Here is a 22,261-nt window from a genome sequence, read left to right on the forward strand (position 1 = left end):
TTGTGGGTTAAAAGGTCCCAGAAGAAAAGCAGAGGGTTAAAGGGATGGTTCTGAGTAAAATTAACCTAGGGTCCTTTGCACCATGACCTCGAGCCAAACACCCCCAGAAGCCTTTTTCCCCTCGGTCGAACATTATTACAGTTAGAGCTTATTTAGAGATATCAGCCGGATGGTTTAGTGCAGGCGCTAATGGATCCAATGATGAATCTCGTAAATTACCCCACTAATAATGCCCAGAATGGCACCAAACTTCTACAGTAAAACAAATAGGTTCTGTACTCATAAAACGAGGCACTGGAAAGTTTGTAAGTACATCAGGAGTTTATTTAAATAACACTTGCCTGACGGCTCATGCTAGCGCTAACCCGGACACCGACGTCACTTCAGTGAGTTGAGGAAAGCCGTAAAAGTCCTGCAGAAAGCGATCATGAGGATGGAGTGTAACGACGCCCAGCTCCAGGAATGCACTCATATTTTGTTCTTGTACCAGTTTATAACAATTATTAGTTAACACTAAGTTGTTAACACTTCGGGAAAAAAATAATAAATTGTCGTTAGTTTTGTTCACATTGTCATGTTAATTATAATCGAATGCATTTTGTTTTATTGACCACAATATTATCATTGATATTTGTTTGAGAGGGGCACTTCTGATTCATTCTGAAAAAGGGGCTCGAGCACCAAAATCTTTTGTAGGAGACTTTGAGCTTTGTAAGTTTGTAGATCTTATACATGCAAAAACATCTACATAACACACTAAAGAAAAAGAAAACATGAAAACACATCATATGACCCCTTTAATACATTAATACACATGTAATGCAACCATTATTAAAAACATTATGTATAAACTTGAGCTTCCATTGTTTTCATAATTATGAAAAATGAATATTTCATCAGTCTTTGTCTCCCTCTGCTGGTACAACACAAACACAGAGATATTCAGGCTCTTTATTTACTCTGTGACAAAACTCAGAGCTTTTTGAGTTACTGTGCGTTTATACACATAAAATGATTAATCTATGAATGAGAAACTGTAATTTGCTGTGAAATAAAAGGTGTTTCACTGCCGCCTCATCAGGTCTGTCAGAGGATCGCTGAGATCTACATGAAGTCTTCATTTCTAACAGTGAAGTCACTGTATCTTCAGTCTCTGTTGATTCTGTTGACTGAGTCTCTGTAGTGGATCCTTATTCACCATCAGATGATCAGCAGAAGATCACACTGTCATCTATAAGTCCTAAAATAAAACACACACACAGTCACATATGCAGTATGAGATATTACATCTGTCACATCTTTTCATAAGAAAACTAACTAGATAATCTATATTAATTCATTCTCAAGCATGATCATATCGCTTCTATCTGATGCTCAAAGTCACTTTACAAAATCAAAAGCACATGAAAGGTCACTTTCACACACCGGACAGCTGATCCAGAACCAGCAGAAATGACCATTACACTCACTACACATTTAATATCAGTTCACTAGTTCACACTTACAAATAAGTCAGATAGAATAAATGCGTATTTGGCGTGCTGTCCGAGGAGAGGGCTCCGGGCTCGGTATTCGGCCCGAACCCAGAGTACTCCCCCCGTATTCCTGGCTGTAAAGATTGAGCCAAGAGTGAGGAGTCGGGGTGGTGGAGGGATGCTGGAAAACTCAAGGAATATTAGGTGAGTTGACAGAGTGGATATATATATACTTCTTGTCATGCTGATTAGGGTAGACATAATTGTTTGATGACGAGTAGATTGGATTGATTATTTGAACGTGCTCCTCCCGAACTTTGTTTATAAAACATCATTTAATAACAACCCAGATCTCAGATTATCACACACATAAGGCGTCTTTACACACAAACCAAATCTGAAGCGGCATAAAATCACAAAATGTGCATTTACACAGAATGTTTATTGCTTCTCTGACGCCGAGAACATAAATGCATTTACACAGGAATTAGTTATTAAAATCGCGGGAAATAATACTTTGAACATTACTATTTTAAAACTACAGTTTTAACAAAGTGTTATAAAATGAATTTAAAAGTAACGTTAATTAAATATTAAAGAAATAAAACTCAAGATAAATAAAAACACAGAATGTCAGATTTCCTCTGTGTGATATAGCGATCTCACGCTCTGATGTTCGTCATAATTCTGTGGTACTGAGAGCTATTTTATATTTCTTAATAAAACTATTCCAGATGGAACAAATGCTACAAATATATTATGAATTATTACACCGGGTCGATCACCGCAGGATTTATTCATGTTTTTCAAAGAGCCAGAAAGAACAATTCTGCTGTCGTGTGTGTGTGTGTGTGTGTGTGTGTGTGAAATATCGTCCTCAAGAAGAGGATTTCTGGAATATAATATCACACAGTGACGGCGAATAAGCATTAGCGTATCTGAGAGAAATGTAGAAACGCGTTGATCTGCCAGTCTCTTCAGAGGAAGATTACAAACGGCGAAAGCCAATTGATTACACACGTCGACACGTTATTCTGGTGGTTTCTTCACGATGTGAGTACAGGACACTTTTACTTTATTGTCTCTTGTTGGCTGACATTTTTTAATTTGGCTAAAACAATATGGATTATGGCCGATATGTTTAGTCTTCCGCTTCTTGATTCTCGCGCGCGCGTTTGGTTGTCATGACAATGGCGTAGTTTAGAGCGACACAAGATCGCGTTCATTTACACTGAACAAAACAATATCAGAGTCATCTTTGACACTCGGGGCTGAGGCGGGTCAGACCGGCATATTTTAAGTCTGCTTTCATGCGGCATTGTGTCTTTCCACAGAAGTTTGAGCAGACACAGAGCCGCTTTAGAGCAGCCTTAACTCGCTGTGTAAAGATGCCTATAGAGACAGTTAAAGGGGAAAAGCTGAAAATAACATTAATATTATTTTCACAATCAGTCACAACAGTATGAGCAGAATTACACTCATATTAAACACAGTTTAAAGCATTCCGCTGATTCCGCTAATCCGCTCCAGGTTTTCCCGCTCGCTCCGCAGCATCACTCACAGTATACGACAGTTCACGAAAGCTGTCGCATTAACAGGTAGGCTATGCAAGGCAGTGGTTGAATCTGCGAAATTAGTCTTTTTTTTTTCTTCTTTTTTTTTGTATTTATGTCGGTAATGTTTTGCTCTTGGTCTTCTGGCTCTTTCTACTAGTGCTAACAACTTGTACAACCAGGGCTGGACTGGCCATCGGGCATACCTCGCACTTTCACGGTGGGCCGACGTGCTTTTTGGGCCGATACATCTCATACTCATACATTATTTTTATTATTATTATTTTTTCTTTTTAACGGCCCATACAATGTGTACATCGGCGGCCCATTCGTTTTGTTTTGTTTTGCTTAATTGGCGGTGCTGGGTTTGTGCCGGTGTAATGCATTGGTCAGAAAAAGTCAGCGTTAGGTTTTTTTTTTCTTTTTCTTCTGACAGACCAGCCCATGAAACACGTAGATCAGCGGCCCATTGGTTCTTTTCTTGATTGACACTGGGCTGGGCCAATCACAACTTTAAACGAGTGAGCAAGCGTGCAGCAGTGTCAGTGTGTATCTGTCAAAATAGTCAGCAAGATGGAGAAGAAACGCAAGGAATGTGCAGAAAAACAGCGTGAAAAAATAGAAACAGGCCCTTAAAGCAGACACTGTAAAATGTGTCAAAATATACACTACCATTCAAAAGTTGGGGGTCAGTAAGATGTTTTATGTTTTAAAAAAATTTATCTTCTGCTCACCAAGGCTGCATTTATTTGATAAAAAAACAAACAGAAATATTGTGAAATATTATGACAATTTAAAATGACTGTTTTCTATTTTAATATACAGTAAAGTGTAATTTATTCCTGTGATCAAAGCTGAATGTTCAGCATCATTACTCCAGTCTTCAGTGTCACATGATCCTTCAGAAATCACTCTAATATGATGATTTGATGCTCAAGAAACATTCATTATTATGATCAATGTTGAAAACAGTTGTGTAAAAATTTATTTTTCTAAATTCTTTGACGAATAGAAAGTTCAAAAGAACAGCATTTATTTAAAATAGAATATTTTCTAACATTATAAATGTCTTTACTGTAACTTTTGATCAGTTTAACTCATCCTTGATGAATAAAAGTATTGATTTATTTTATTTCTTTCCCCCCAAAATAAAATAAAAATCCTCACTGACCCCAAACTCCTGAACGATAGTGTTTAATGTTACAAAAGCTTTAGATTTCAGATAAATGCTGTTCTTTTGAACTTTCTATTCATCAAAGCATCATGAAATAAAAATGTAAATAACTGTTTTCAACACTGATAATAATCATAAATGTTTCTTGAGCATCAAATCATCATATTAGAGTGATTTGTGAAGGATCATGTGACACTGAGGACTGGAGTAATGATGCTGAACATTCAGCTTTGATCACAGGAATAAATTACACTTTACTGTATATTCACATAGACAACAGATGATTTAAATTGGAATAATATTTCAGAATATTACTGTTTTTGTTTGCATTTTTAATCAAATAAATACAGCCTTGGTGAGCAGAAGATACTTATTTTAAAAACAGAAAAAATCGTACTGACCCCAAACTTTTGAACGGTAGTGTATGTTTCCTGCCCTTCATCAGCTCCTGTGGCAGATGATGATAGTGAGGAGGATCAGGAGAGAGATGAGAAAGTGTAGAGCCTGCGGTAAGCAGAACTACTTTCAAAACACTTAGGCTATGTCATGAGTGTAGGAACCCATAACCCAGTTAATTTCCACATCTGCATAGTTGACGATTACCGCAATTCACTAGAAATGTAATGAGAGGCGTTTGTAAACCATGTTTTCCGTCAAAATAAAAGATCATGTGCTTATCTCTTTCAAGTATAGAAATTGGTACAAAACTAATTATGAAAGTTTCCTTTATTGTTTTAGTGCATTTGTTTTACAAAATATGGCTATTACTGTCATTGGATTAATATTATAACTATTATTATGTAGTAGGTGTAATGTAAATAGACACTGTAACTAAAAGAGGTTTGAATTTTTCTTTGTTTAATTTGGACACTGAATATGGGTTGGAGCTTTTAATCTTGAACTCTCAAAGTGCACCAGATTGATGAATTTAACATTAAAATGCACAACATTTTCTTACGGGGAGGCATGCCCCCGAACCCCCCTAAGGACCGAGGTCCACCCACCACAGTTTTACCAAAAATCCTGTGAGAAACACTGGTATTGCTATGCCAATGCAGATTATAGCTTTATTTAGGCTTCATCACTGTATTAATAAATGCCAAATTTGTACTTATTTCATCTGTTAACTCTCACTCGTTCATATACTCACTCATTACATGGCATTAGTGGTTTTAAGGAATTGGAGTTGGTATGCATATATTTAAGGGCGTGCAAATATGGGTGGTGTTTATGATCATATAGTGGGCCAGTCTGGGCCAAAATGCCAGGGCCGATTTTTTTTTTTTTTTTTTTCCAGTCCAGCCCTGTGTACAACATATCCAGGTTCTTAGAATTAGCTGCTTGTCTAATCAAATTATTGTACTCTCGATCAGATCTAATACAAATAACTACATTTTTTGTTGTTGGCACACTTTGTAGTGTGCCAAAATACAAAATAGTGCCCCTTTTTTGGTTTAGGCCACTGCCCCTTAAAATGTCTGTTACACACACACACACACACACACACACACACACACACACACACACACACACACACACACACACACACACACACACACACACACACGGTGTTACTGAACCTGGTACAATTTACTTATATTTCTAGTGAGTAAATCAGCCATTTGAACTTTAAATAAAAAGATGATGAAAATCGTTAAAAACTGTTCTTACTGTAGTGTCTCCAGTTTATAATGTGGATCATCCCTCAGATCCTTTAACAGCTTCACTCCTGAGTCTCCTAGATTATTCCAAGACAGATCCAGATATCTCAGGTGTGAGGGGTTTGATCTCAGAGCTGAAGCCAGAGCAGCACAACCTTCATCTGTCACACCACAATCCCTCAACCTGTAGAGAACAATGACACACATTAAGCCTATATCCAGAGATAAACATGACACTTAAAAAATTACATAATCCTGTCAATATGAAATATATACAAATACTCATTAGTTCACATTGTGAAAATTCATCAGTTAGGATTAGGGGATTGATTATAGAGTTTGTAGAGTTTAAAAATCATTATTTCTATGGAAAGTCCCCATAAAACATGTAAACCCAACGTGTGTGTGTGTGTGTCTGTGTGTGCGTCTGTGTGTGCGTCTGTGTGTGCGCGTCTGTGTGTGCGCGTCTGTGTGTGTGTCTGTGTGTGTGCGCGTGTGCGTGTGTGCGCGTGTGCGTGTGTGCGCGTGTGCTTGTTCGCGGGTTATTCAGATAATTGTTATAAACATTTCTGCATCCTCTTGGAGAATGTGGGACTCTCCTATAGCTTACAGTGTCTCCAGCAGTGGAGAATACCCTCTCAGAAAGGGGAGAATATGCTTGAACACACATGTAAGATCCAGACAGGTGAAACATACTATTTTTAAAATGGGTTTGAATGATTGATTCATAAAGACTTCACTTGTTTCACTACTGGATGAATCAGCGCTCTATCAGTTAATAAACTTCTCTCTGTTTATGTCTCTGACGCGGTGAGTCCCGCAGGCGCTGGGCTAACGTTACTCCGCCGCGGTGCGACCCGACCGCTGTAAAGTAGTCCGAGTCTAAACGCTTATTACAGGCTTACCGTAGTGATTCAGGATAGGACAAAAACACGCTTTGAAAAAAGGCATTCATGATGTACTCGCTTATTGTATAATACAATACCATCATATTACAGACAACTGGTGTAATTATGCAGTTGTGGAGACGAATGATGATTCCAGAGCAACACATGCAGATACACTACCAGCCAAACGTGCGGGATCGCTAATATCTTTAAGGTTTTAAAAAGAAGTCTCTTCTGCTGCATTTATTTCATTAATAATAACAGTAATATTGTGAAATATTATTCCAATGTAAAACAGCTCTTTTCTACGTGAATATATAGTAAAGTGTAACTTTCTATTCATCAAAGAATCCTGAAAGAAAATTGTACACGACTGTTTTCAACATTGATAATAATAATAATGAATGTTTCTTGAGCATCAAATCATCATATCAGAATGATTTCTGAAGGATCATGTGACACTGAAGACTGGAGTAATGATGCTGAGATTCAGCTTTGATCACAGGAATAAAGTACTTTTGAAAATATATTAAAATAAAAAAACAGTTATCTTAAATGGTCATAATATTTAATAACATTACTGTTCTTTTGTATTTTTAATCAAATAAAAGCAGCCTTGGTGAGCAGAAGAGACTTCAGATCCAGATATATGGATATATTTTCTTTTTGTATTACCGTCATGTTCACTTTGTTTCATTTTCCATAAGAGTGTTATAAACACTCACTTCCAGCCAATGGTCGCACACGGGTTAATGATATCGGCGTGAAGCGACACAAGTGCGTTCTGAAGCTCACACCAGAAGTGATGCGGAAGATGAGCGGCATTCCTGTGAGTTTCACAGTTCGCTTATATCACGCTTCAGAACGTGCTGACGTTTAAGACAAACATGAACTCCTGAATGTGTGTGTGTTGGCCGGAAGCAAAGGCTTATATTGTAAAAAGTTTTAAATATTTGTTTCACTTCAGAAGCACTGATTCATCAGCTGGGGTTTATGGATTACCGTCATGTTCACTTTGTGTGGTTTCTGAATCCACTTGCATTACATGGACTCACAGAGATGATGATTTGCTTACACTACAATAAGGTTTCATTTGTTACACACTAGTTCACTACATTAGTTAACATGAACGAACCATGACAGATTCTTCTACAACATTTATTAATCTTAGTTGATGTTCATTTCAACATTTATTAATACATGTTTGAAATCAAAAGTTGTGCAGATGTGTCCATTAAGAATCACAGGGAAAGGGATTGGGCGATTCGGCCGTGGTGAAGTTCTCTGGCACATGCCGTACATCACCAGTAGGGGGCAGACCTGTTTCTCTCTCAGTTATAGCGGCACTGAAGACAATAATGTGCAGCGATGTGTTAAACTCTCTCTGGCGCGTATTGACAGCAAGCGGCCGAGCTCATAAACGTGTGAGAAACACATTTTTAAGTAGAATATATTGTTTATGAACAGCTCAAATAGAAATAAAATATTAATGATTCAGTGATCAATGGTTTTTACATGCTTGTCATGGGCGTTTGTAGCATAAAAGAGTGTTACAATAACTTTTTAGTGAACTTATAAGTGCAAATATCCCGTCCCATTTTATCAACCCTAATTCCCACATTGTGGAATTATTACACTGTGAATTCATTTCTTTGACATTTAAATAACATATAAAAGATCTTTTGCAAGGACACAATGACGAAAATGTGACTTATGTCAGTCTAACATAAAATTATATTGCATTTTAATGTCTATCTTTGCCAAAGATATGAACTTTTCAGACATATTAAAATATTTTAATAATATTGTTCATTCATTGGCCACTTAAAAGTACGATCTGTAAAAATGAATAAATGAATAAATCCCCCGGTTCACTCGAGCAGAACCAGTCCTATTTTAACGTTTCTGATCCTGCGTTTCTTCTGTATTATAAACGTTCAGAAACCGGTTTGATTAGAACAAATACAGATTAATAACGTAAATAAATACTTTTTTTTGTAGCCTAGTTTATAATAATAATAATAATACTATTTAGGCTATAATACTAGCCTACTACTAATAATATCTCTCTTTTCTTTTCTTTGTTTAATGCCATGCCAGCTTCTATGGATATATATATTCAAGGCGAGGAACAGGTTTTTTATTTAAATAAAACTAAATAAGATGCCAAACGAAGTAATTAAAATAAAAAAGCCTACATTCCTCATTCGGCACGAATCCAGATGTTTCATGATTTGTGAATCAAGCTGAACTATTAGGCCTATTATGTAGGCTAAGCTTTGTACTCGGCATTACTGACGTAAAATATCATCTTCCCCATATAACAGCGCAGTGAGGCGGTGGTCACGCTGAACGCCACAGATTATATTACAGACTATTCAGATTGAGCGCTGGAACATTTTATATGTTTGACTGTATTTTATTCAGAGGCGGCGGCGCGACCACTGGATTTATTCCTGCCAAGAGAGTAAACTCTTACTCCGTAGAAGCAAGCAAGACATAATTCATAAATTTACAAAAGATATTCAGATTTTGTAAAATAACGGAAACAAACGTAATGTCTCTGTTTCCTTTATAGATGTTTGGAGCCATAGACGTTGGAACAGGGGGGGCTGTTAAATTTATATTTAATATGAGGGAAATAGACATGCATGCATGCGTGACACAAAAAATCTTTAACTTTTAGGAAGCAAAATATTTTTTAGTAATTCTGTCAATTACATTAAGGTTATTACATTGTATTTGCTTCTTATTTATTAAATACGGGCAATTGATTGATAAAACATTGATCAAAATTAAGATACAATTTAAACAAAACGAAAATCTTTTTCTATAAAACAAAACTTAATGAAGTCGTCAAAATCATGTTTTACCAAAAACAGCGCCGTTGCTAGGAGGGCGCCAGCGCCTCTACCTTTCAGCGCCTCTGCCTCGCGAGTGGATGATAGCCCTAAAGACGCCTAGCAATGATATACCTTTAGTGGTAGTATACCTTTAGTTAAGTTAATGTTATCGGAAAATGCAGCCCAGGTATGATGCGTATGATGCGTAATGGAGATTCCAAAGCGCTCTTCTTTGGTCAGAACCATGGAGAGCGAACACACACACACACACACACACCATGGAGAGCGATCGCGGATAGGTCTGTCCTATGCACCGAAACTTTTAACAATGCAACAAAATATTTAAAGAGCATCAAGCTATTAAAATTATGTATACGCACAGATAATATAACAGTAGGCTGTAAAGTATGGACTAGTGGTTCGTTTAGTATGGGAGCACTACAGAAAGATTCCGGCCAGAGAATCCTTTATCAGCTTTATTTCCAAGATCAGGATGCCAATATACAAGTTCAAATGTATGTGGTCTAAACAGAGAGAAAGAAAAAGAAATAATGCAATGGTAATAATAACTGATTAATAAACAAATAAAGGAATACTAAACAATGCTCATTGTCATCATTAACAACAGTACAGTACAGAAAATAATAATTTACGTTAATACAGTGCAACAAAATATGTCACTATATGCCCTTTAATATCTGTACTGCTGCACCTTTAAGTGGCTATGCAGAATGACACTGTATCACTATAACACTCGATGCAGGTAGTACCAAAAACAGTAAATGCACTGCACTCGAACACAAAAGCATATCTCTAAATAACTAACACAAATAAGGTCTAAATCGACATATAAAGGGCTAATTATTGCATACAGGAAACATGTTGCATATTACAGCACGATCTGGCATCATGACTACACTAATTAGTCACGCAGTTCAACAAATAAAACTAGTTCTCGTGAACATACATAAATTTCAAAACATTCATCACAACGCAGTACAAACATGCCACAGTAGTAAAAACTTACTTGCTTTTCATAAAACGCACACGAAAGTAAAGAAAAGGGTCTCCGAGTCTTCTCTCATCATCCCTGAGCACGAACAACTGAGCAGCGCACTGCATTTCCTGTCCAGGCGCAGTTCACGTGATGGAGCGTTCAAACGCACATAGGAAACTTCAGCGCTGAACAAATAGGCTTTCAGACAAGGCCGCCCCCAACTGTCCGCATGGCAGTTGAAAGAGTAGGAGAAAGTCTATTTGGTGGTCTCTTCTTCGTCCTTGTCCTCCAGAGCTGGGAGCAGGATGAGCCGGGCTACTGGACGAATGTATGTGCGGTCCTTCACTTGAACACTGATAGTCCGTACGCGTCCATCTGCTCCTGGATGAGTCTGGGTAATCCGTCCTACGGGCCATGACGCTCTGGGAAGTTGGGGATCCACGATTAAAACAACGTCGCCTATGGAGAGTGCCTTACCGTCTTTCCTCCACTTACTGCGCTCTTGTAGCCCTGGTAAGTAGTGACTGATGAAGGATGACCAGAAACGATCGGCGATAGCTTGGCTGTGCCTCCAACGTCTTCTCCCGAGGTCACTGGGGTCGTAAACTGCTTGAGGCAGCGACGAGTCGTGACGGCCCATGAGGAGGAGGTTAGGCGTGACCGGGTCTGGATCAGAGGCATCTGATGACAAGTAGCCTAAGGGTTTCGCATTCATTATGCCCTCGACCTCCACTAGGATTGTCATCAGGACAGGTTCAGGAACAGTCTGATCTTTAAGGACAACGCGAAGTGCAGTCTTGATAGATTTCACTTCCCTCTCCCATGTGCCACCAAAGTGCGGCGCACTTGGAGGATTGAATCGGAAGGATATCTGCTGTTCAGCGAGTTGCTCTCTCCACTGAGGTGCCATGGCAGCAACGGCTTCACGCAACTCTCTCTCTCCACCAACAAAGTTGGTACCATTGTCCATGAGGAGTTCGAACGGTCTGCCACGTCGAGAGATGAATCTTCTCAGTGACAGCAGGAAAGCATCTGTATCAAGGCTTTCTAATAAATCCAGATGCACCGAGCGAGTTGTCATGCATTTATAGACAATGCCCCACCTTTTTTCAGTGCGACGACCGATCCTCACTTGGAAAGGTCCAAAGCAATCAACTCCGGTTGAATAGAACGGTGGCTTATGGAGTCGTAGTCGAGCTGGTGGGTAATCTGCCATCTTCGGTACGTCAGGTTTTGCTCTCCATCGTCGGCACTCCAGACATGAATGCTGATGCTTTCGAATGGCCTCTCTACCACGAATGATCCAAAACCTGCGTCTGATCTCGGCAAGAACTCGTTCTGGCCCAGGGTGCAGTAGTGACTCATCAAAATCCTTGATGATAAGCTTCGTCACGGGATGGCTTGGGTCCAGGATAACTGGGTGGATAGTATCCAGGTCTAGTCCTTCAGCATGCCTTAACCTGCCACCGACTCTGAGTAGCTCCGTGGCTCCTTCATATTCTGGTGACAGAGATGCGAGACGACTGTCTGAAGGAAGAGTACGTCCAGCTTTGAGAGCTCTCAATTCTTCAGCAAAGCAGTCGTCTTGAGCCTTTTGTAACATCAGCTTCTCTGCTTGCAGAAAATCGGCAGCGGGAAAGTGTACTGTAGTATTAGCATCAGCCGCCCCGTGAAGGGAACTAGCAGTTTCCTTCAGAAGCTCTTTCCAGTTGGAGAACTTACTGGGGTCCGGAAGTTGAGTTGGCAAGATGCTGGACACAGTTCCCACAAAGGCAGACTTCCTTAACTCTGTGGTGTCTGGTTCTACCTCAGATGAAGGCATGTTGGGCCACTCCCTCTCAGACAAATGGAGGAAATGTGGACCTTTGTTCCAGCGATGATCCTGTACCATCTCTTGCAGAGTGAGTCCGCGGGTTATATCATCAGCTGGATTGCTTAGAGAATCAACATACCGCCATTGAACAGGGTTGGTCAGGTTCTGGATTTCTGCGACGCGTGTTCCAACGAACACTTTATAACGGCATGATTCTGATTTGATCCAGTGCAGCACAGTGGTGGAGTCTGACCAAAGAGTGATGTGCTCAGGTGGTACTGCAAGCTCTGTCTCGATCACTCTAGCCAGCTGTGCACCTGTAAGCGCGGCACTGAGCTCGAGACGCGGAATAGACAGCTGCTTACGGGGCGCGACTCTCGATCTGGCAAACACGAAGGAGACATAGACTTGTTGACTGTCGTCTGTCGTCTGCATGTAGGCTACTGATCCGTAGGCGCGCTCCGAGGCATCACAGAAAATGTGGATGTGACGGGTCGCGTTAGCAGTATCGGCGGTGGCTGGTGCATAGGGACGAGGCAGCTTGAGATGTTGCAAAGTGGGAATTTCCTTCACCCAACTCAACCATTTCTCCAGAAGGTCAGCAGGTTGGATCTTGTCGTCCCAGCCAATGTTGGCCTTCCACATGTCCTGAACAAGCACTTTACATCTTGTTGTGAATGGCACTATGTAGCCCAATGGGTCGTAAAGCTTGGCAAGGACACTGTAGACGTTACGAAGAGTAGCATCTGAAGATTCAGTATGGCGATGTTTGTAACTCAGGGTGTCGTTCAAACAGTCCCAGCAGAGTCCAAGCGTGGGCTCTTGGAGGTTGTCACTGGCCTTGGATAGCCATAGCTCACTACTAGCCGACTGCGCTTCAGGAGGTAGATGTGCTACAACTTCAGGCATGTTACTAGCCCATTGCCGGATCTCGAAACCTCCCTTGTTCAGAAGTGCTCGCAGGTCATCGACTAGACCCTTGGCATACTCAGCTTTACTCACACTGTGGAGGCAATTGTCGACATAGAACGAGTGCTCGATCACGTGCATGAGAGGAGAGTCTGGTGGTTCATGGTCTCTGACGTGCTGCTGCAGGGCAAAGACCGCACAACAGGGGCTGCACGTTGTTCCGAATGGTAACACCTCCCATTGGAATATGCGTGGTTCAGATGTCCTCTGCATGTCACGCCACAGGAATCGTAGGAGTGGTTTATCACTGGGCAACAAGCGGATCTGGTGGAACATTGATTTAATATCTCCGCTGATGGCCACAGCATGACATCGAAACCGCATCAGGACTCCAATCATGGTCGGACCGAGCGTTGGTCCCGGCAGGAGTTGGTCATTCAGGGACAGGCCGTTAAAGGAGAAGGAACAGTTAAAGACTACTCTATCCTTTCCATTGTGGTGCACCATATGATGAGGTACATACCACGACTCTGTGGACTTGCTGCCTCTTCTGTAAAGATTTCCGCGACATAACCAGACTGAACAAGTTTATCCATCTCCTTGCAATATGAGGCTGCTCGAACGGTGTCCTTGGCCAACCGGCGCTCAGTGCTGCGTAGGTTAGGCATCACGGCATCTTGCTGAGCACAGAGTTGGATGACTGGCTGACGACGCAACAGTGGAGTAGCGTAGCGCTGGGTACCGTCGACAGATACACGTTCGGAGGCTGTCTGTAAGAGGATGAGTGCCTGCTGATCTTGCTTGGAACGCGTTGCAGTCTTCTCACTGACATAGGGAACTGTGTCAATGTGCCAAAGGCGTTCCACATTCCTGAGGAGTTCAGTATATGAAGACTCGGTGGCGATGTGCAGACAGGAAGACTGGTGAGAAGAGACTGGCATAATGTCAGAAGGACCTTGCAAGGACCAGCCTAGCCTTGTGCAGATGGCTATAGGACCGCCAGATGGGCCTGCTCTGACTGGCTGTGTAGGAGTAAGAAGCTGAGGCATATCAGAGCCGATGAGGAGCAGAGGTTGGGCTCTATGGATAGACGTCAAAGGAAGTCCTTTGAGATGCTCATAGCGCTTCTGGAGAGCTGCTACTGGGTATGTGTGTTCAGATAAACTCAGACTGCTTGCAGTGAACGCATGTTGAATCCAAAACTTTTTGTTTGGCGTAAAGATGGGGGATACATGAAAGCTAACTGAGGAACCTTTCAGTTCCTTCACCTCTTGCTGGACTGTCCTCAGATGAAGCGTCTCTGGATGCTGAGAGAGTTGTAGTTGCTCTACAGCTTGTGGGAGGATAATCGTTCTCTCCGAACCATCATCGAGCACTGCAAATGTCTCAAGAGTGCGATCTCCATGATGCAGAAGCACTTTGACAACCTTCAGCAACACTCTCTGAGGGCTTCTGGGCTGCTCAATGTAGACAATGGGCTTCGGATTAGTGACCATCAGCACTTTCTGGGATGACTCTTGGATAGCGTCATGCAGGACTGTAAGGTGTTTCTCTTTGCAAATCTTACATGGGCGTTTAAGCGTACAGGCTGTAGATTTGTGGCCACGGCCGCATTTCCAACATCTGTCGCCTTCCTGGATCCACTTCTTAATCTCAGCAGTAGACAGTTTCTTGAAGTCGGAGCATGAGTTAAGGTAGTGCTCCTTATTGTTGCAGAACGGACAATAAGGACTGAGTTTGAAAGCTTGGGACTTCGACTGAAAGGTCTCCTTGTCAGCTGTCTCCCCAGAGCAGAGGAAGACTGACGCCGTTTTATCTTTGGGCTTTGAACTACGTTGATCTCTCTTTGGAAGGGTAGGCCCTGTAGAGTTGTAGAGAAGAGTAGCTCGACTGGCGAGACGCTTGGCTTGAGCCTTCATCTGTAGCCACGCAGCGAGGTCGGGCAGGGAGTAGGTGAGCTCTGAACCTGGCTGCAGGATGCCGCGAACGAGGCAATATTCCACAAATCCATCTCTGTGGGAAGGAGACATTTTGCTTAAGAGACGGTCAACATGGGAACCACACCTGAGCTCGTATCCAACAGGTCCCTCTAAAGTGCGTAGCATACTGACAAGCGACTGGACTGAGAGAGCGAAGGAGTCGAATGCCTCTGCGTCTCCTGACTTAATGGCTGGGGAGTTGAGTATTGCCGCTAGTTCACTTTGAACCAGTTGTCTTGGCTGGCCATATTTGTCTTGCAGAGCTCCCAATGCAGCTGTATACGGTGCGGGGTCATACATATATGATTTGGCCAGCTGCAGAGCACTCTGAAGCTTGAGCTGACTCAGGAGAACTTGATATTTATAGTGCTCGCTGAGATGAGGGTGACTATTCATCAAGTTGTCGAACGCCATCTTCAAAAGTGCGAAATCACTTTCTTTGCCGCTCTCGAAGAAGGGAAGTGTCGGTTTAGGAATGCCGTAAGATGTAGCAATCAGGGTCTCCATACCCGGGTAGGTCCAGGGTGGTGCCGTCTGAACTGGTGTTACAGTTGGTATACTGTGGTGAGCATACTGCACTGCGGGAGGTGGCGGTGCTACTGTAACTGCTCGTGGTGGCATTGTGAAGCTTGTACTAGTAGCTGAAGCCCCTAGGTAATGAGACGGGAGACTCGTTGTGACAGAAGACCTTGCTGCTCCACCTGCCTGGGTAGTTACCGTGGAGAGGACGGGAACGAATGAGACAGGTGCAGATGGAAGTATAGAGACTGATGCAGCAATCGGTGCTGCGCTGACAGGAACACTGATCTGGGCACTCGTGACGGGATTAGCAGGTGGTGCTAATATCTGAGTAGGAACAGTGGAGAGAGGTGCTACCTGAACTGGCGCTGGATTTGGCTGTTGCACAGGTGGATGCTGCATGGGGACCAATGGCACCAGAGGTGGCTGTTGAGCCAATTGTGATGGCAGAGGTAGATTGGAGAATGTAGCAGGAGCTGACGACGTAGACAAGGAATCATCGTTTGTCCCTGTCAGGTAGGTCTTTACAAGACTGGCAATGTGTACCTCCTTCTCGAGTTTCTTCAAGCGCCTGCGTCTTCCCATCTCTCTAGCTATTCTCTCTTTAGCCAGATGTGCTTCCTCTTGTAGCCGCTGTCCTTCTCTGGCTTGTGCATCCAATGCTGCAGCTTCTAAGTCAGCTTTCCTTTCTTCTTCTATTTCCTGTTGTAGGTCAGCTAGCTCCAATCCTTTGATCTCCTCCTCTAAAGCAGCTTCTTGTATATCAGACATACTTCGAAATAGATGGAGTCCGTAAGATAACTGAGAGGACCGTCGTGAATGTGCAGCTGACCGGTAACTTGTCAAACTCCTAGCTCTGGTTGACTGAGCCTGGTCTGGTTGTCCTACAGGGGTAGAGGAGGCTTGGATCACAGGCTGTTGATAGGGCAGAAAAGTGACTTCGTACTGGGCCAAATGTGCAGGTGGACTAGGGTCTCTCTTGGGTCGGTCCGATGACTCCTGTTGCTGACCATCAGTTGCTGACTCCATAGTGTCGGTGTAACCCTAATCCGGCTCGAAGGACCAATGTAAAGTATGGACTAGTGGTTCGTTTAGGATGGGAGCACTACAGAAAGATTCCGGCCAGAGAATCCTTTATCAGCTTTATTTCCAAGATCAGGATGCCAATATACAAGTTCAAATGTATGTGGTCTAGTGTTGCACGGTGTACCGATACTTCAAAAGTATCGCGATACTCGGAAATTAAAAACGTCACGATACCTAAATTTATCAGTATCGATACTTAAAAAAAAAAAAAAAAAAACGCCTCCCTATGGACGTCTGTGTTTTTTTTCCTGACGCACGCAGCAAAGAAGACGCACGCTGTCAACACTACAGTGAGATGGCTGCATGTGCGAGCACAAGTGGTCCACGACTCGTAGAAAAAGATGACGCGAGGAGTGACATATGGAAGTACTTTACCTACCTAAGGATTGCCTACCTTGCTCTGTTGCACGGTGCACCGCTACTTCAAAAGTAAATTGGAAATTAAAAACGTCACGATTCCTAAATTTATTAGTATCGATACTTCGAAGAATGACCGCGTTCCAGATTAGGCCGGCGACACACTGGCTGCGTGGCGTGTCCGTTTTTATTTCAGCTCCCATGTTAACTGCCTGCGTGACACACGCGTCTCAGGCGCAGCTCCAGATGCGCGGAAAACGCGTGCATGCTAGAATAGAACCGACGCCTATTTTTCACGCGACACGCAAGCGTGTTGGAAGCGTTTCCAGGCAAAATAGAATAGGAAAAGATATTTCAGTGTCATTTTGACACGAATACATATTAATAAATGACATTTTTATGAATACAGTATAGGCCTAAATGAAATTTAAAAAAAAATATCGCTTTTCAAATACTGCACCTCTCAATACAGAACGATATATTCTGTAGCCCATTTTGCTGTCAACACTGCCGACGTTGTCTTTGCTGCTATATATTTATGTTTAACATGAAGTATAGGCCTTCCACAACTCTCTCCCCATATGTCAAATAGGCCTATATCACCAATGAGGCTTATCATATGTTACCAATATTAAACATTGTTTAATATAATCGCTGTTCATATTTTTATTCAAAGTTCAGAATCAAGATAAAGTTATTTCTGGTAACTCTTATGTTTCTTATGATAAATGAGATAATGCTGCTAAATTTTATTTTTATTTTTTTTACCTTGAATGTCATTGCTCTAATTTTTATATTTCATATTTTGTTCAAATGTTTAATATATCTGCTGTTCATATGTTCATTTATTAGTGTGTTATATGATTAGAATGTTGTTCCGGTTTTAAAATAAAGCACAGCAATGATATTTGAGAGTGTTTCTCCCTTTTCAGGAAAAGTATCGAAAAAGTATCGAAATCGCAATACTTGACTTGGTATCGGTATCGAAATAACAATTTTGGTATCGTGACAACACTAATGTGGTCTAAACAGAGAGAAAGAAAAAGAAATAATGCAATGGTAATAATAACTGATTAATAAACAAATAAAGGAATACTAAACAATGCTCATTGTCATCATTAACAACAGTACAGTACAGAAAATAATAATTTACGTTAATACAGTGCAACAAAATATGTCACTATATGCCCTTTAATATCTGTACTGCTGCACCTTTAAGTGGCTATGCAGAATGACACTGTATCACTAAAACACTCGATGCAGGTAGTACCAAATAAACAGTAAATGCACTGCACTCGAACACAAAAGCATATCTCTAAATAACTAACACAAATAAGGTCTAAATCGACATATAAAGGGCTAATTATTGCATACAGGAAACATGTTGCATATTACAGCACGATCTGGCATCATGACTACACTAATTAGTCACGCAGTTCAACAAATAAAACTAGTTCGCGTGAACATACATAAATTTCAAAACATTCATCACAACGCAGTACAAACATGCCACAGTAGTAAAAACTTACTTGCTTTTCATAAAACGCACACGAAAGTAAAGAAAAGGGTCTCCGAGTCTTCTCTCATCACCCCTGAGCACGAACAACTGAGCAGCGCACTGCATTTCCTGTCCAGGCGCAGTTCACGTGATGGAGCGTTCAAACGCACATAGGAAACTTCAGCGCTGAACAAATAGGCTTTCAGACAAGGCTATATTAGTCAATATTTTTTATTAGGTTATAAGCAGTGATTGGATAACGTTTTTTTTTTTTTTTTTTTACGTTTTTAATTTAAGGCAAGGCAAAGCAAGGCAAGTTTATTTATATAGCACATTTCATACACAATGGCAATTCAAAGTGCTTTACATAGAAGAAATTAAAATAATAAAAGAAATAAGAATAATTAAAACAGTTTAGAAAAATAAAATAAAATACAGTACAGTACAGTACAAACAGTCGGACGAACATTGGCACAGTGCTCATTCAGTAAATGCACAGCTAAACAGATGTGTTTTGAGTCTGGATTTGAATGTGACTACTGTAGGAGCACGTCTGATCTCCTCTGGAAGCTGGTTCCAGCATAATAGCTAAAAGCGGACTCGCCATGTTTAGAGTGAACCCTTGGTATTTCTAGCTGATATGATCCTAATGATCTGAGTGATCTGTTGGGTTTATATTCAGTGAGCATATCTGCAATGTATTGAGGTCCTAGGCCATTGAATGATTTATATACCAGTAATAATACTTTAAAATCAATCCTAAATTTAACTGGGAGCCAGTGTAAAGACCTGAGGACTGGTGTGATCTGTTCATATTTTCTGGTTCTGCTCAGAATCCTGGCGGCAGCGTTCTGTATGAGCTGCAACTGTCTTATGGTCTTTTTGGGAAGGCCAGTGAGGAGTCCATTACAGTAATCCACCCTGCTGGTGATGAAAGCATGAACAAGTTTCTCTAAGTCTTGTCTGGAAACAAAGCATCTTATTCTTGCAATATTTTTCAGATGATAGTATGCTGATTTAGTTATTGCTTTGACATGACTACTGAAACTAAGGTCTGACTCTAGTGTCACAATTTAAGGCCCACCCACAATTGGTCTGGCCCCTCCAAAACTGGAATCCAGGCGCCGTGCCTGGGCCACACTGAGCTGTGCGTAACGCTCACAGACGTGTAGTGAACGAGACAGAGGATGTCCGGTACTGTCTGAAATGGTTAACTCTGTGGCGATGCATGTGCAAAACAGATTTAACTAATCATAAAGTCAATCAGGATACATAACACAGACCTACACTAACTATCTGTAATATTTTAGTGAAATATATTTCAGCCTTTTTTAGAAGAATCTGTCTAATATTTATTTTCCCAACAAAACATCAAATAAATAGAAATAAAAAAGGTTTTAGTTTAATTTCATTTTTAGTTTCAACTGACCATAAAATTGTGATTTGTTCAAACTCACATTTACATTTATGCATTTGGCAGATGCTTTTATCCAAAGCGACTTACATTGCATTTCAAGACACACATTTACATTCCTATCAGTTCTTGCTTTCCCTGGGAATCGAACTCATGACCTTGGCGTTGCAAGCGCATCACTCTACTGTTTGAGCTACAGGAAAGATTCCTTAATGGTAACACTTTATAATGGGCTAAGGTTTCATTTTTTTAGCATTCGTTAACATGAACCAACAATTAATGAACAATATTCTAGAGCATTTATTAATCTTAGTTAATGTTAAGCTCAACATTTTATAAGACATTTTTAAGATCCAAAGTTGTATCTGTTAACATGCACTGTGAACTAACATGAACACTAATATTTTATTAACTAACATTAATAAAGGCTATTGCTCTCTGTTAGTTCATGTTAGTTAATGCATTAACAAATGACACCTTATTGTAAAGTGTTACCAAAAATGTAATACAATTCAAATAAAATACCTAAATAATGCAAACAACTCATTGGATAACATTGGGCTGCATATAAAGAAACAAAATGCATGTGCCATGAATAAATAAACACTTGCCATTTTTCTTTTGCTGGATGTCTATTGTCTATTTGCATATCAATAAAGATTTGTTTAATACAATGCAGACTGAATTTGTCATTTCTACAACTTTTATAGCACTTCAATTGTAAAAATTGTGAGCCTGACATATTACATTTATTATCATCAGCACTCCATGTTCAAAGATTTACTAGCTGTCAGTTCATCTCTTATACGCTGCTGCCATCTAGTGGCTGTTAGTTGTAACTCTAAAAGTATGGGGAACTTCTTAATGTCTGTTTAGTAATTCATATTTTATCCTTCATTTGCTCTCCAGAAGCCATATTTGAGCACACACACACACACACACACACACACACACACACACACACACACACACACACACACACACAGTGCGACATATATCTACAATATAGCCTGCGATTGGTCAAAAAAGAATAATACCATTTTATAATAGATGGATTGACTTTAAAATCATTCAGCCTTGCAATTAAAAGATGTGGTTCCAACATATTAAAAGCTGAGCTAAAATCTACAAATAAAAGACGTGCATACGAGCTAGGATCCTCTAGATGCCTATTTATGAAATGTGTTATAGCTATAACAGCATCATCTGTACTTCTATTGCTCCTATAAGCAAACTGAAATGGGTCTGATAGACCACTCACGTCTGTTTTCACAAAATTAATCATAATATTCTCCAAACACTTCATTATTATTGAAGTAAGTGCTACTGGACGATAATCATTATTCTCCTTACAGCTAGCCTTTTCTGGGACAGGGATAATAGTGGAGCTCTTCCACATAGAGGGAACTGTATGCGTGTCTATAGATTTCTGAAAAATAGGGCACCAGGCTTCGGCCAGCTCTCTACTACAAGATTTTAGTAACCGCCCAGAGATGCCGTCCGGCCCAGAAGCCTTGTTAGGACAGACCTGTGAAAACAGTCTCTCCACCATGTTCTGGTCAATAATTGTTTTAGGATTATCCGATATAGACAAGGCATCCAGTGCATTTGCCTGCTCCTGTGAGAAGTCTCTTACATCAAATCTACAATAAAAGTCGTTCAGCTCATTTGCCTTTGCAAATCACATTAATAGATCTCACATCTCATCTATCACATTGATAGATCTTTTGCCATGTTTGTCATATATTTCATAGAATCCCATAATTTTTTGGTATTCATAGTCAAACAATGGGCCTCAAATTTCTCCCTCTCCTTTCTCCTAGCTTTCCTTAGTTTATAATTCAGTTCCTTCTGTACATCTTTCATAGCTGCAAGGTCTCCTCTCCTAAAAGCCATTTTTTTCTGTACTATGCACTCCTTAATTTCCTTAGAGATATAAGATTTATTGTTTGGATATATAGTTATTATTTTTTGGTCTAACACATTATCTTTACAGAAAAGTATATAATCTGTCATAGTCTCTACGGCCTCCTCTAGATCCAAACTTTGAAAGACGTTCCAGTCAGTGCAAGAGAAGCATCCTTTTAACGTTTCAA

The 22,261-nt window shown here is 40.7% G+C and overlaps 2 protein-coding genes across 3 annotated transcripts in view; both read right to left on the bottom strand.

Moving 5' to 3' along the window:
• Positions 1–22,261, bottom strand: part of LOC311302519 (uncharacterized protein) — a 1,110,603-nt gene that overhangs the window by 154,971 nt on the left and 933,371 nt on the right. The gene's annotated exons all lie outside the window — the stretch shown is intronic.
• Positions 306–22,261, bottom strand: part of LOC311302528 (NACHT, LRR and PYD domains-containing protein 3-like) — a 153,360-nt gene continuing 131,404 nt past the window's right edge. Inside the window, exons 9-10 of one of the 2 annotated variants that reach the window (XM_084428488.1) lie at positions 5,874–6,047; positions 306–1,240 (exon numbers count right to left, since the gene is read on the bottom strand). In XM_084428488.1, the coding sequence (XP_084284614.1) occupies positions 1,228–1,240; positions 5,874–6,047 (187 nt within the window). In that variant the 3' untranslated portion in view covers positions 306–1,227. Of the gene's footprint in view, positions 1,241–5,873; positions 6,048–10,620; positions 14,521–22,261 lie in introns of those variants that run through there. The other variant, XR_014629579.1, reaches the window with a different exon arrangement.

This window comes from Rutilus rutilus (genome assembly GCF_951802725.1).
Source record: "Rutilus rutilus genome assembly, chromosome: 13".
Classification (NCBI taxonomy): domain Eukaryota; kingdom Metazoa; phylum Chordata; class Actinopteri; order Cypriniformes; family Leuciscidae; genus Rutilus; species Rutilus rutilus.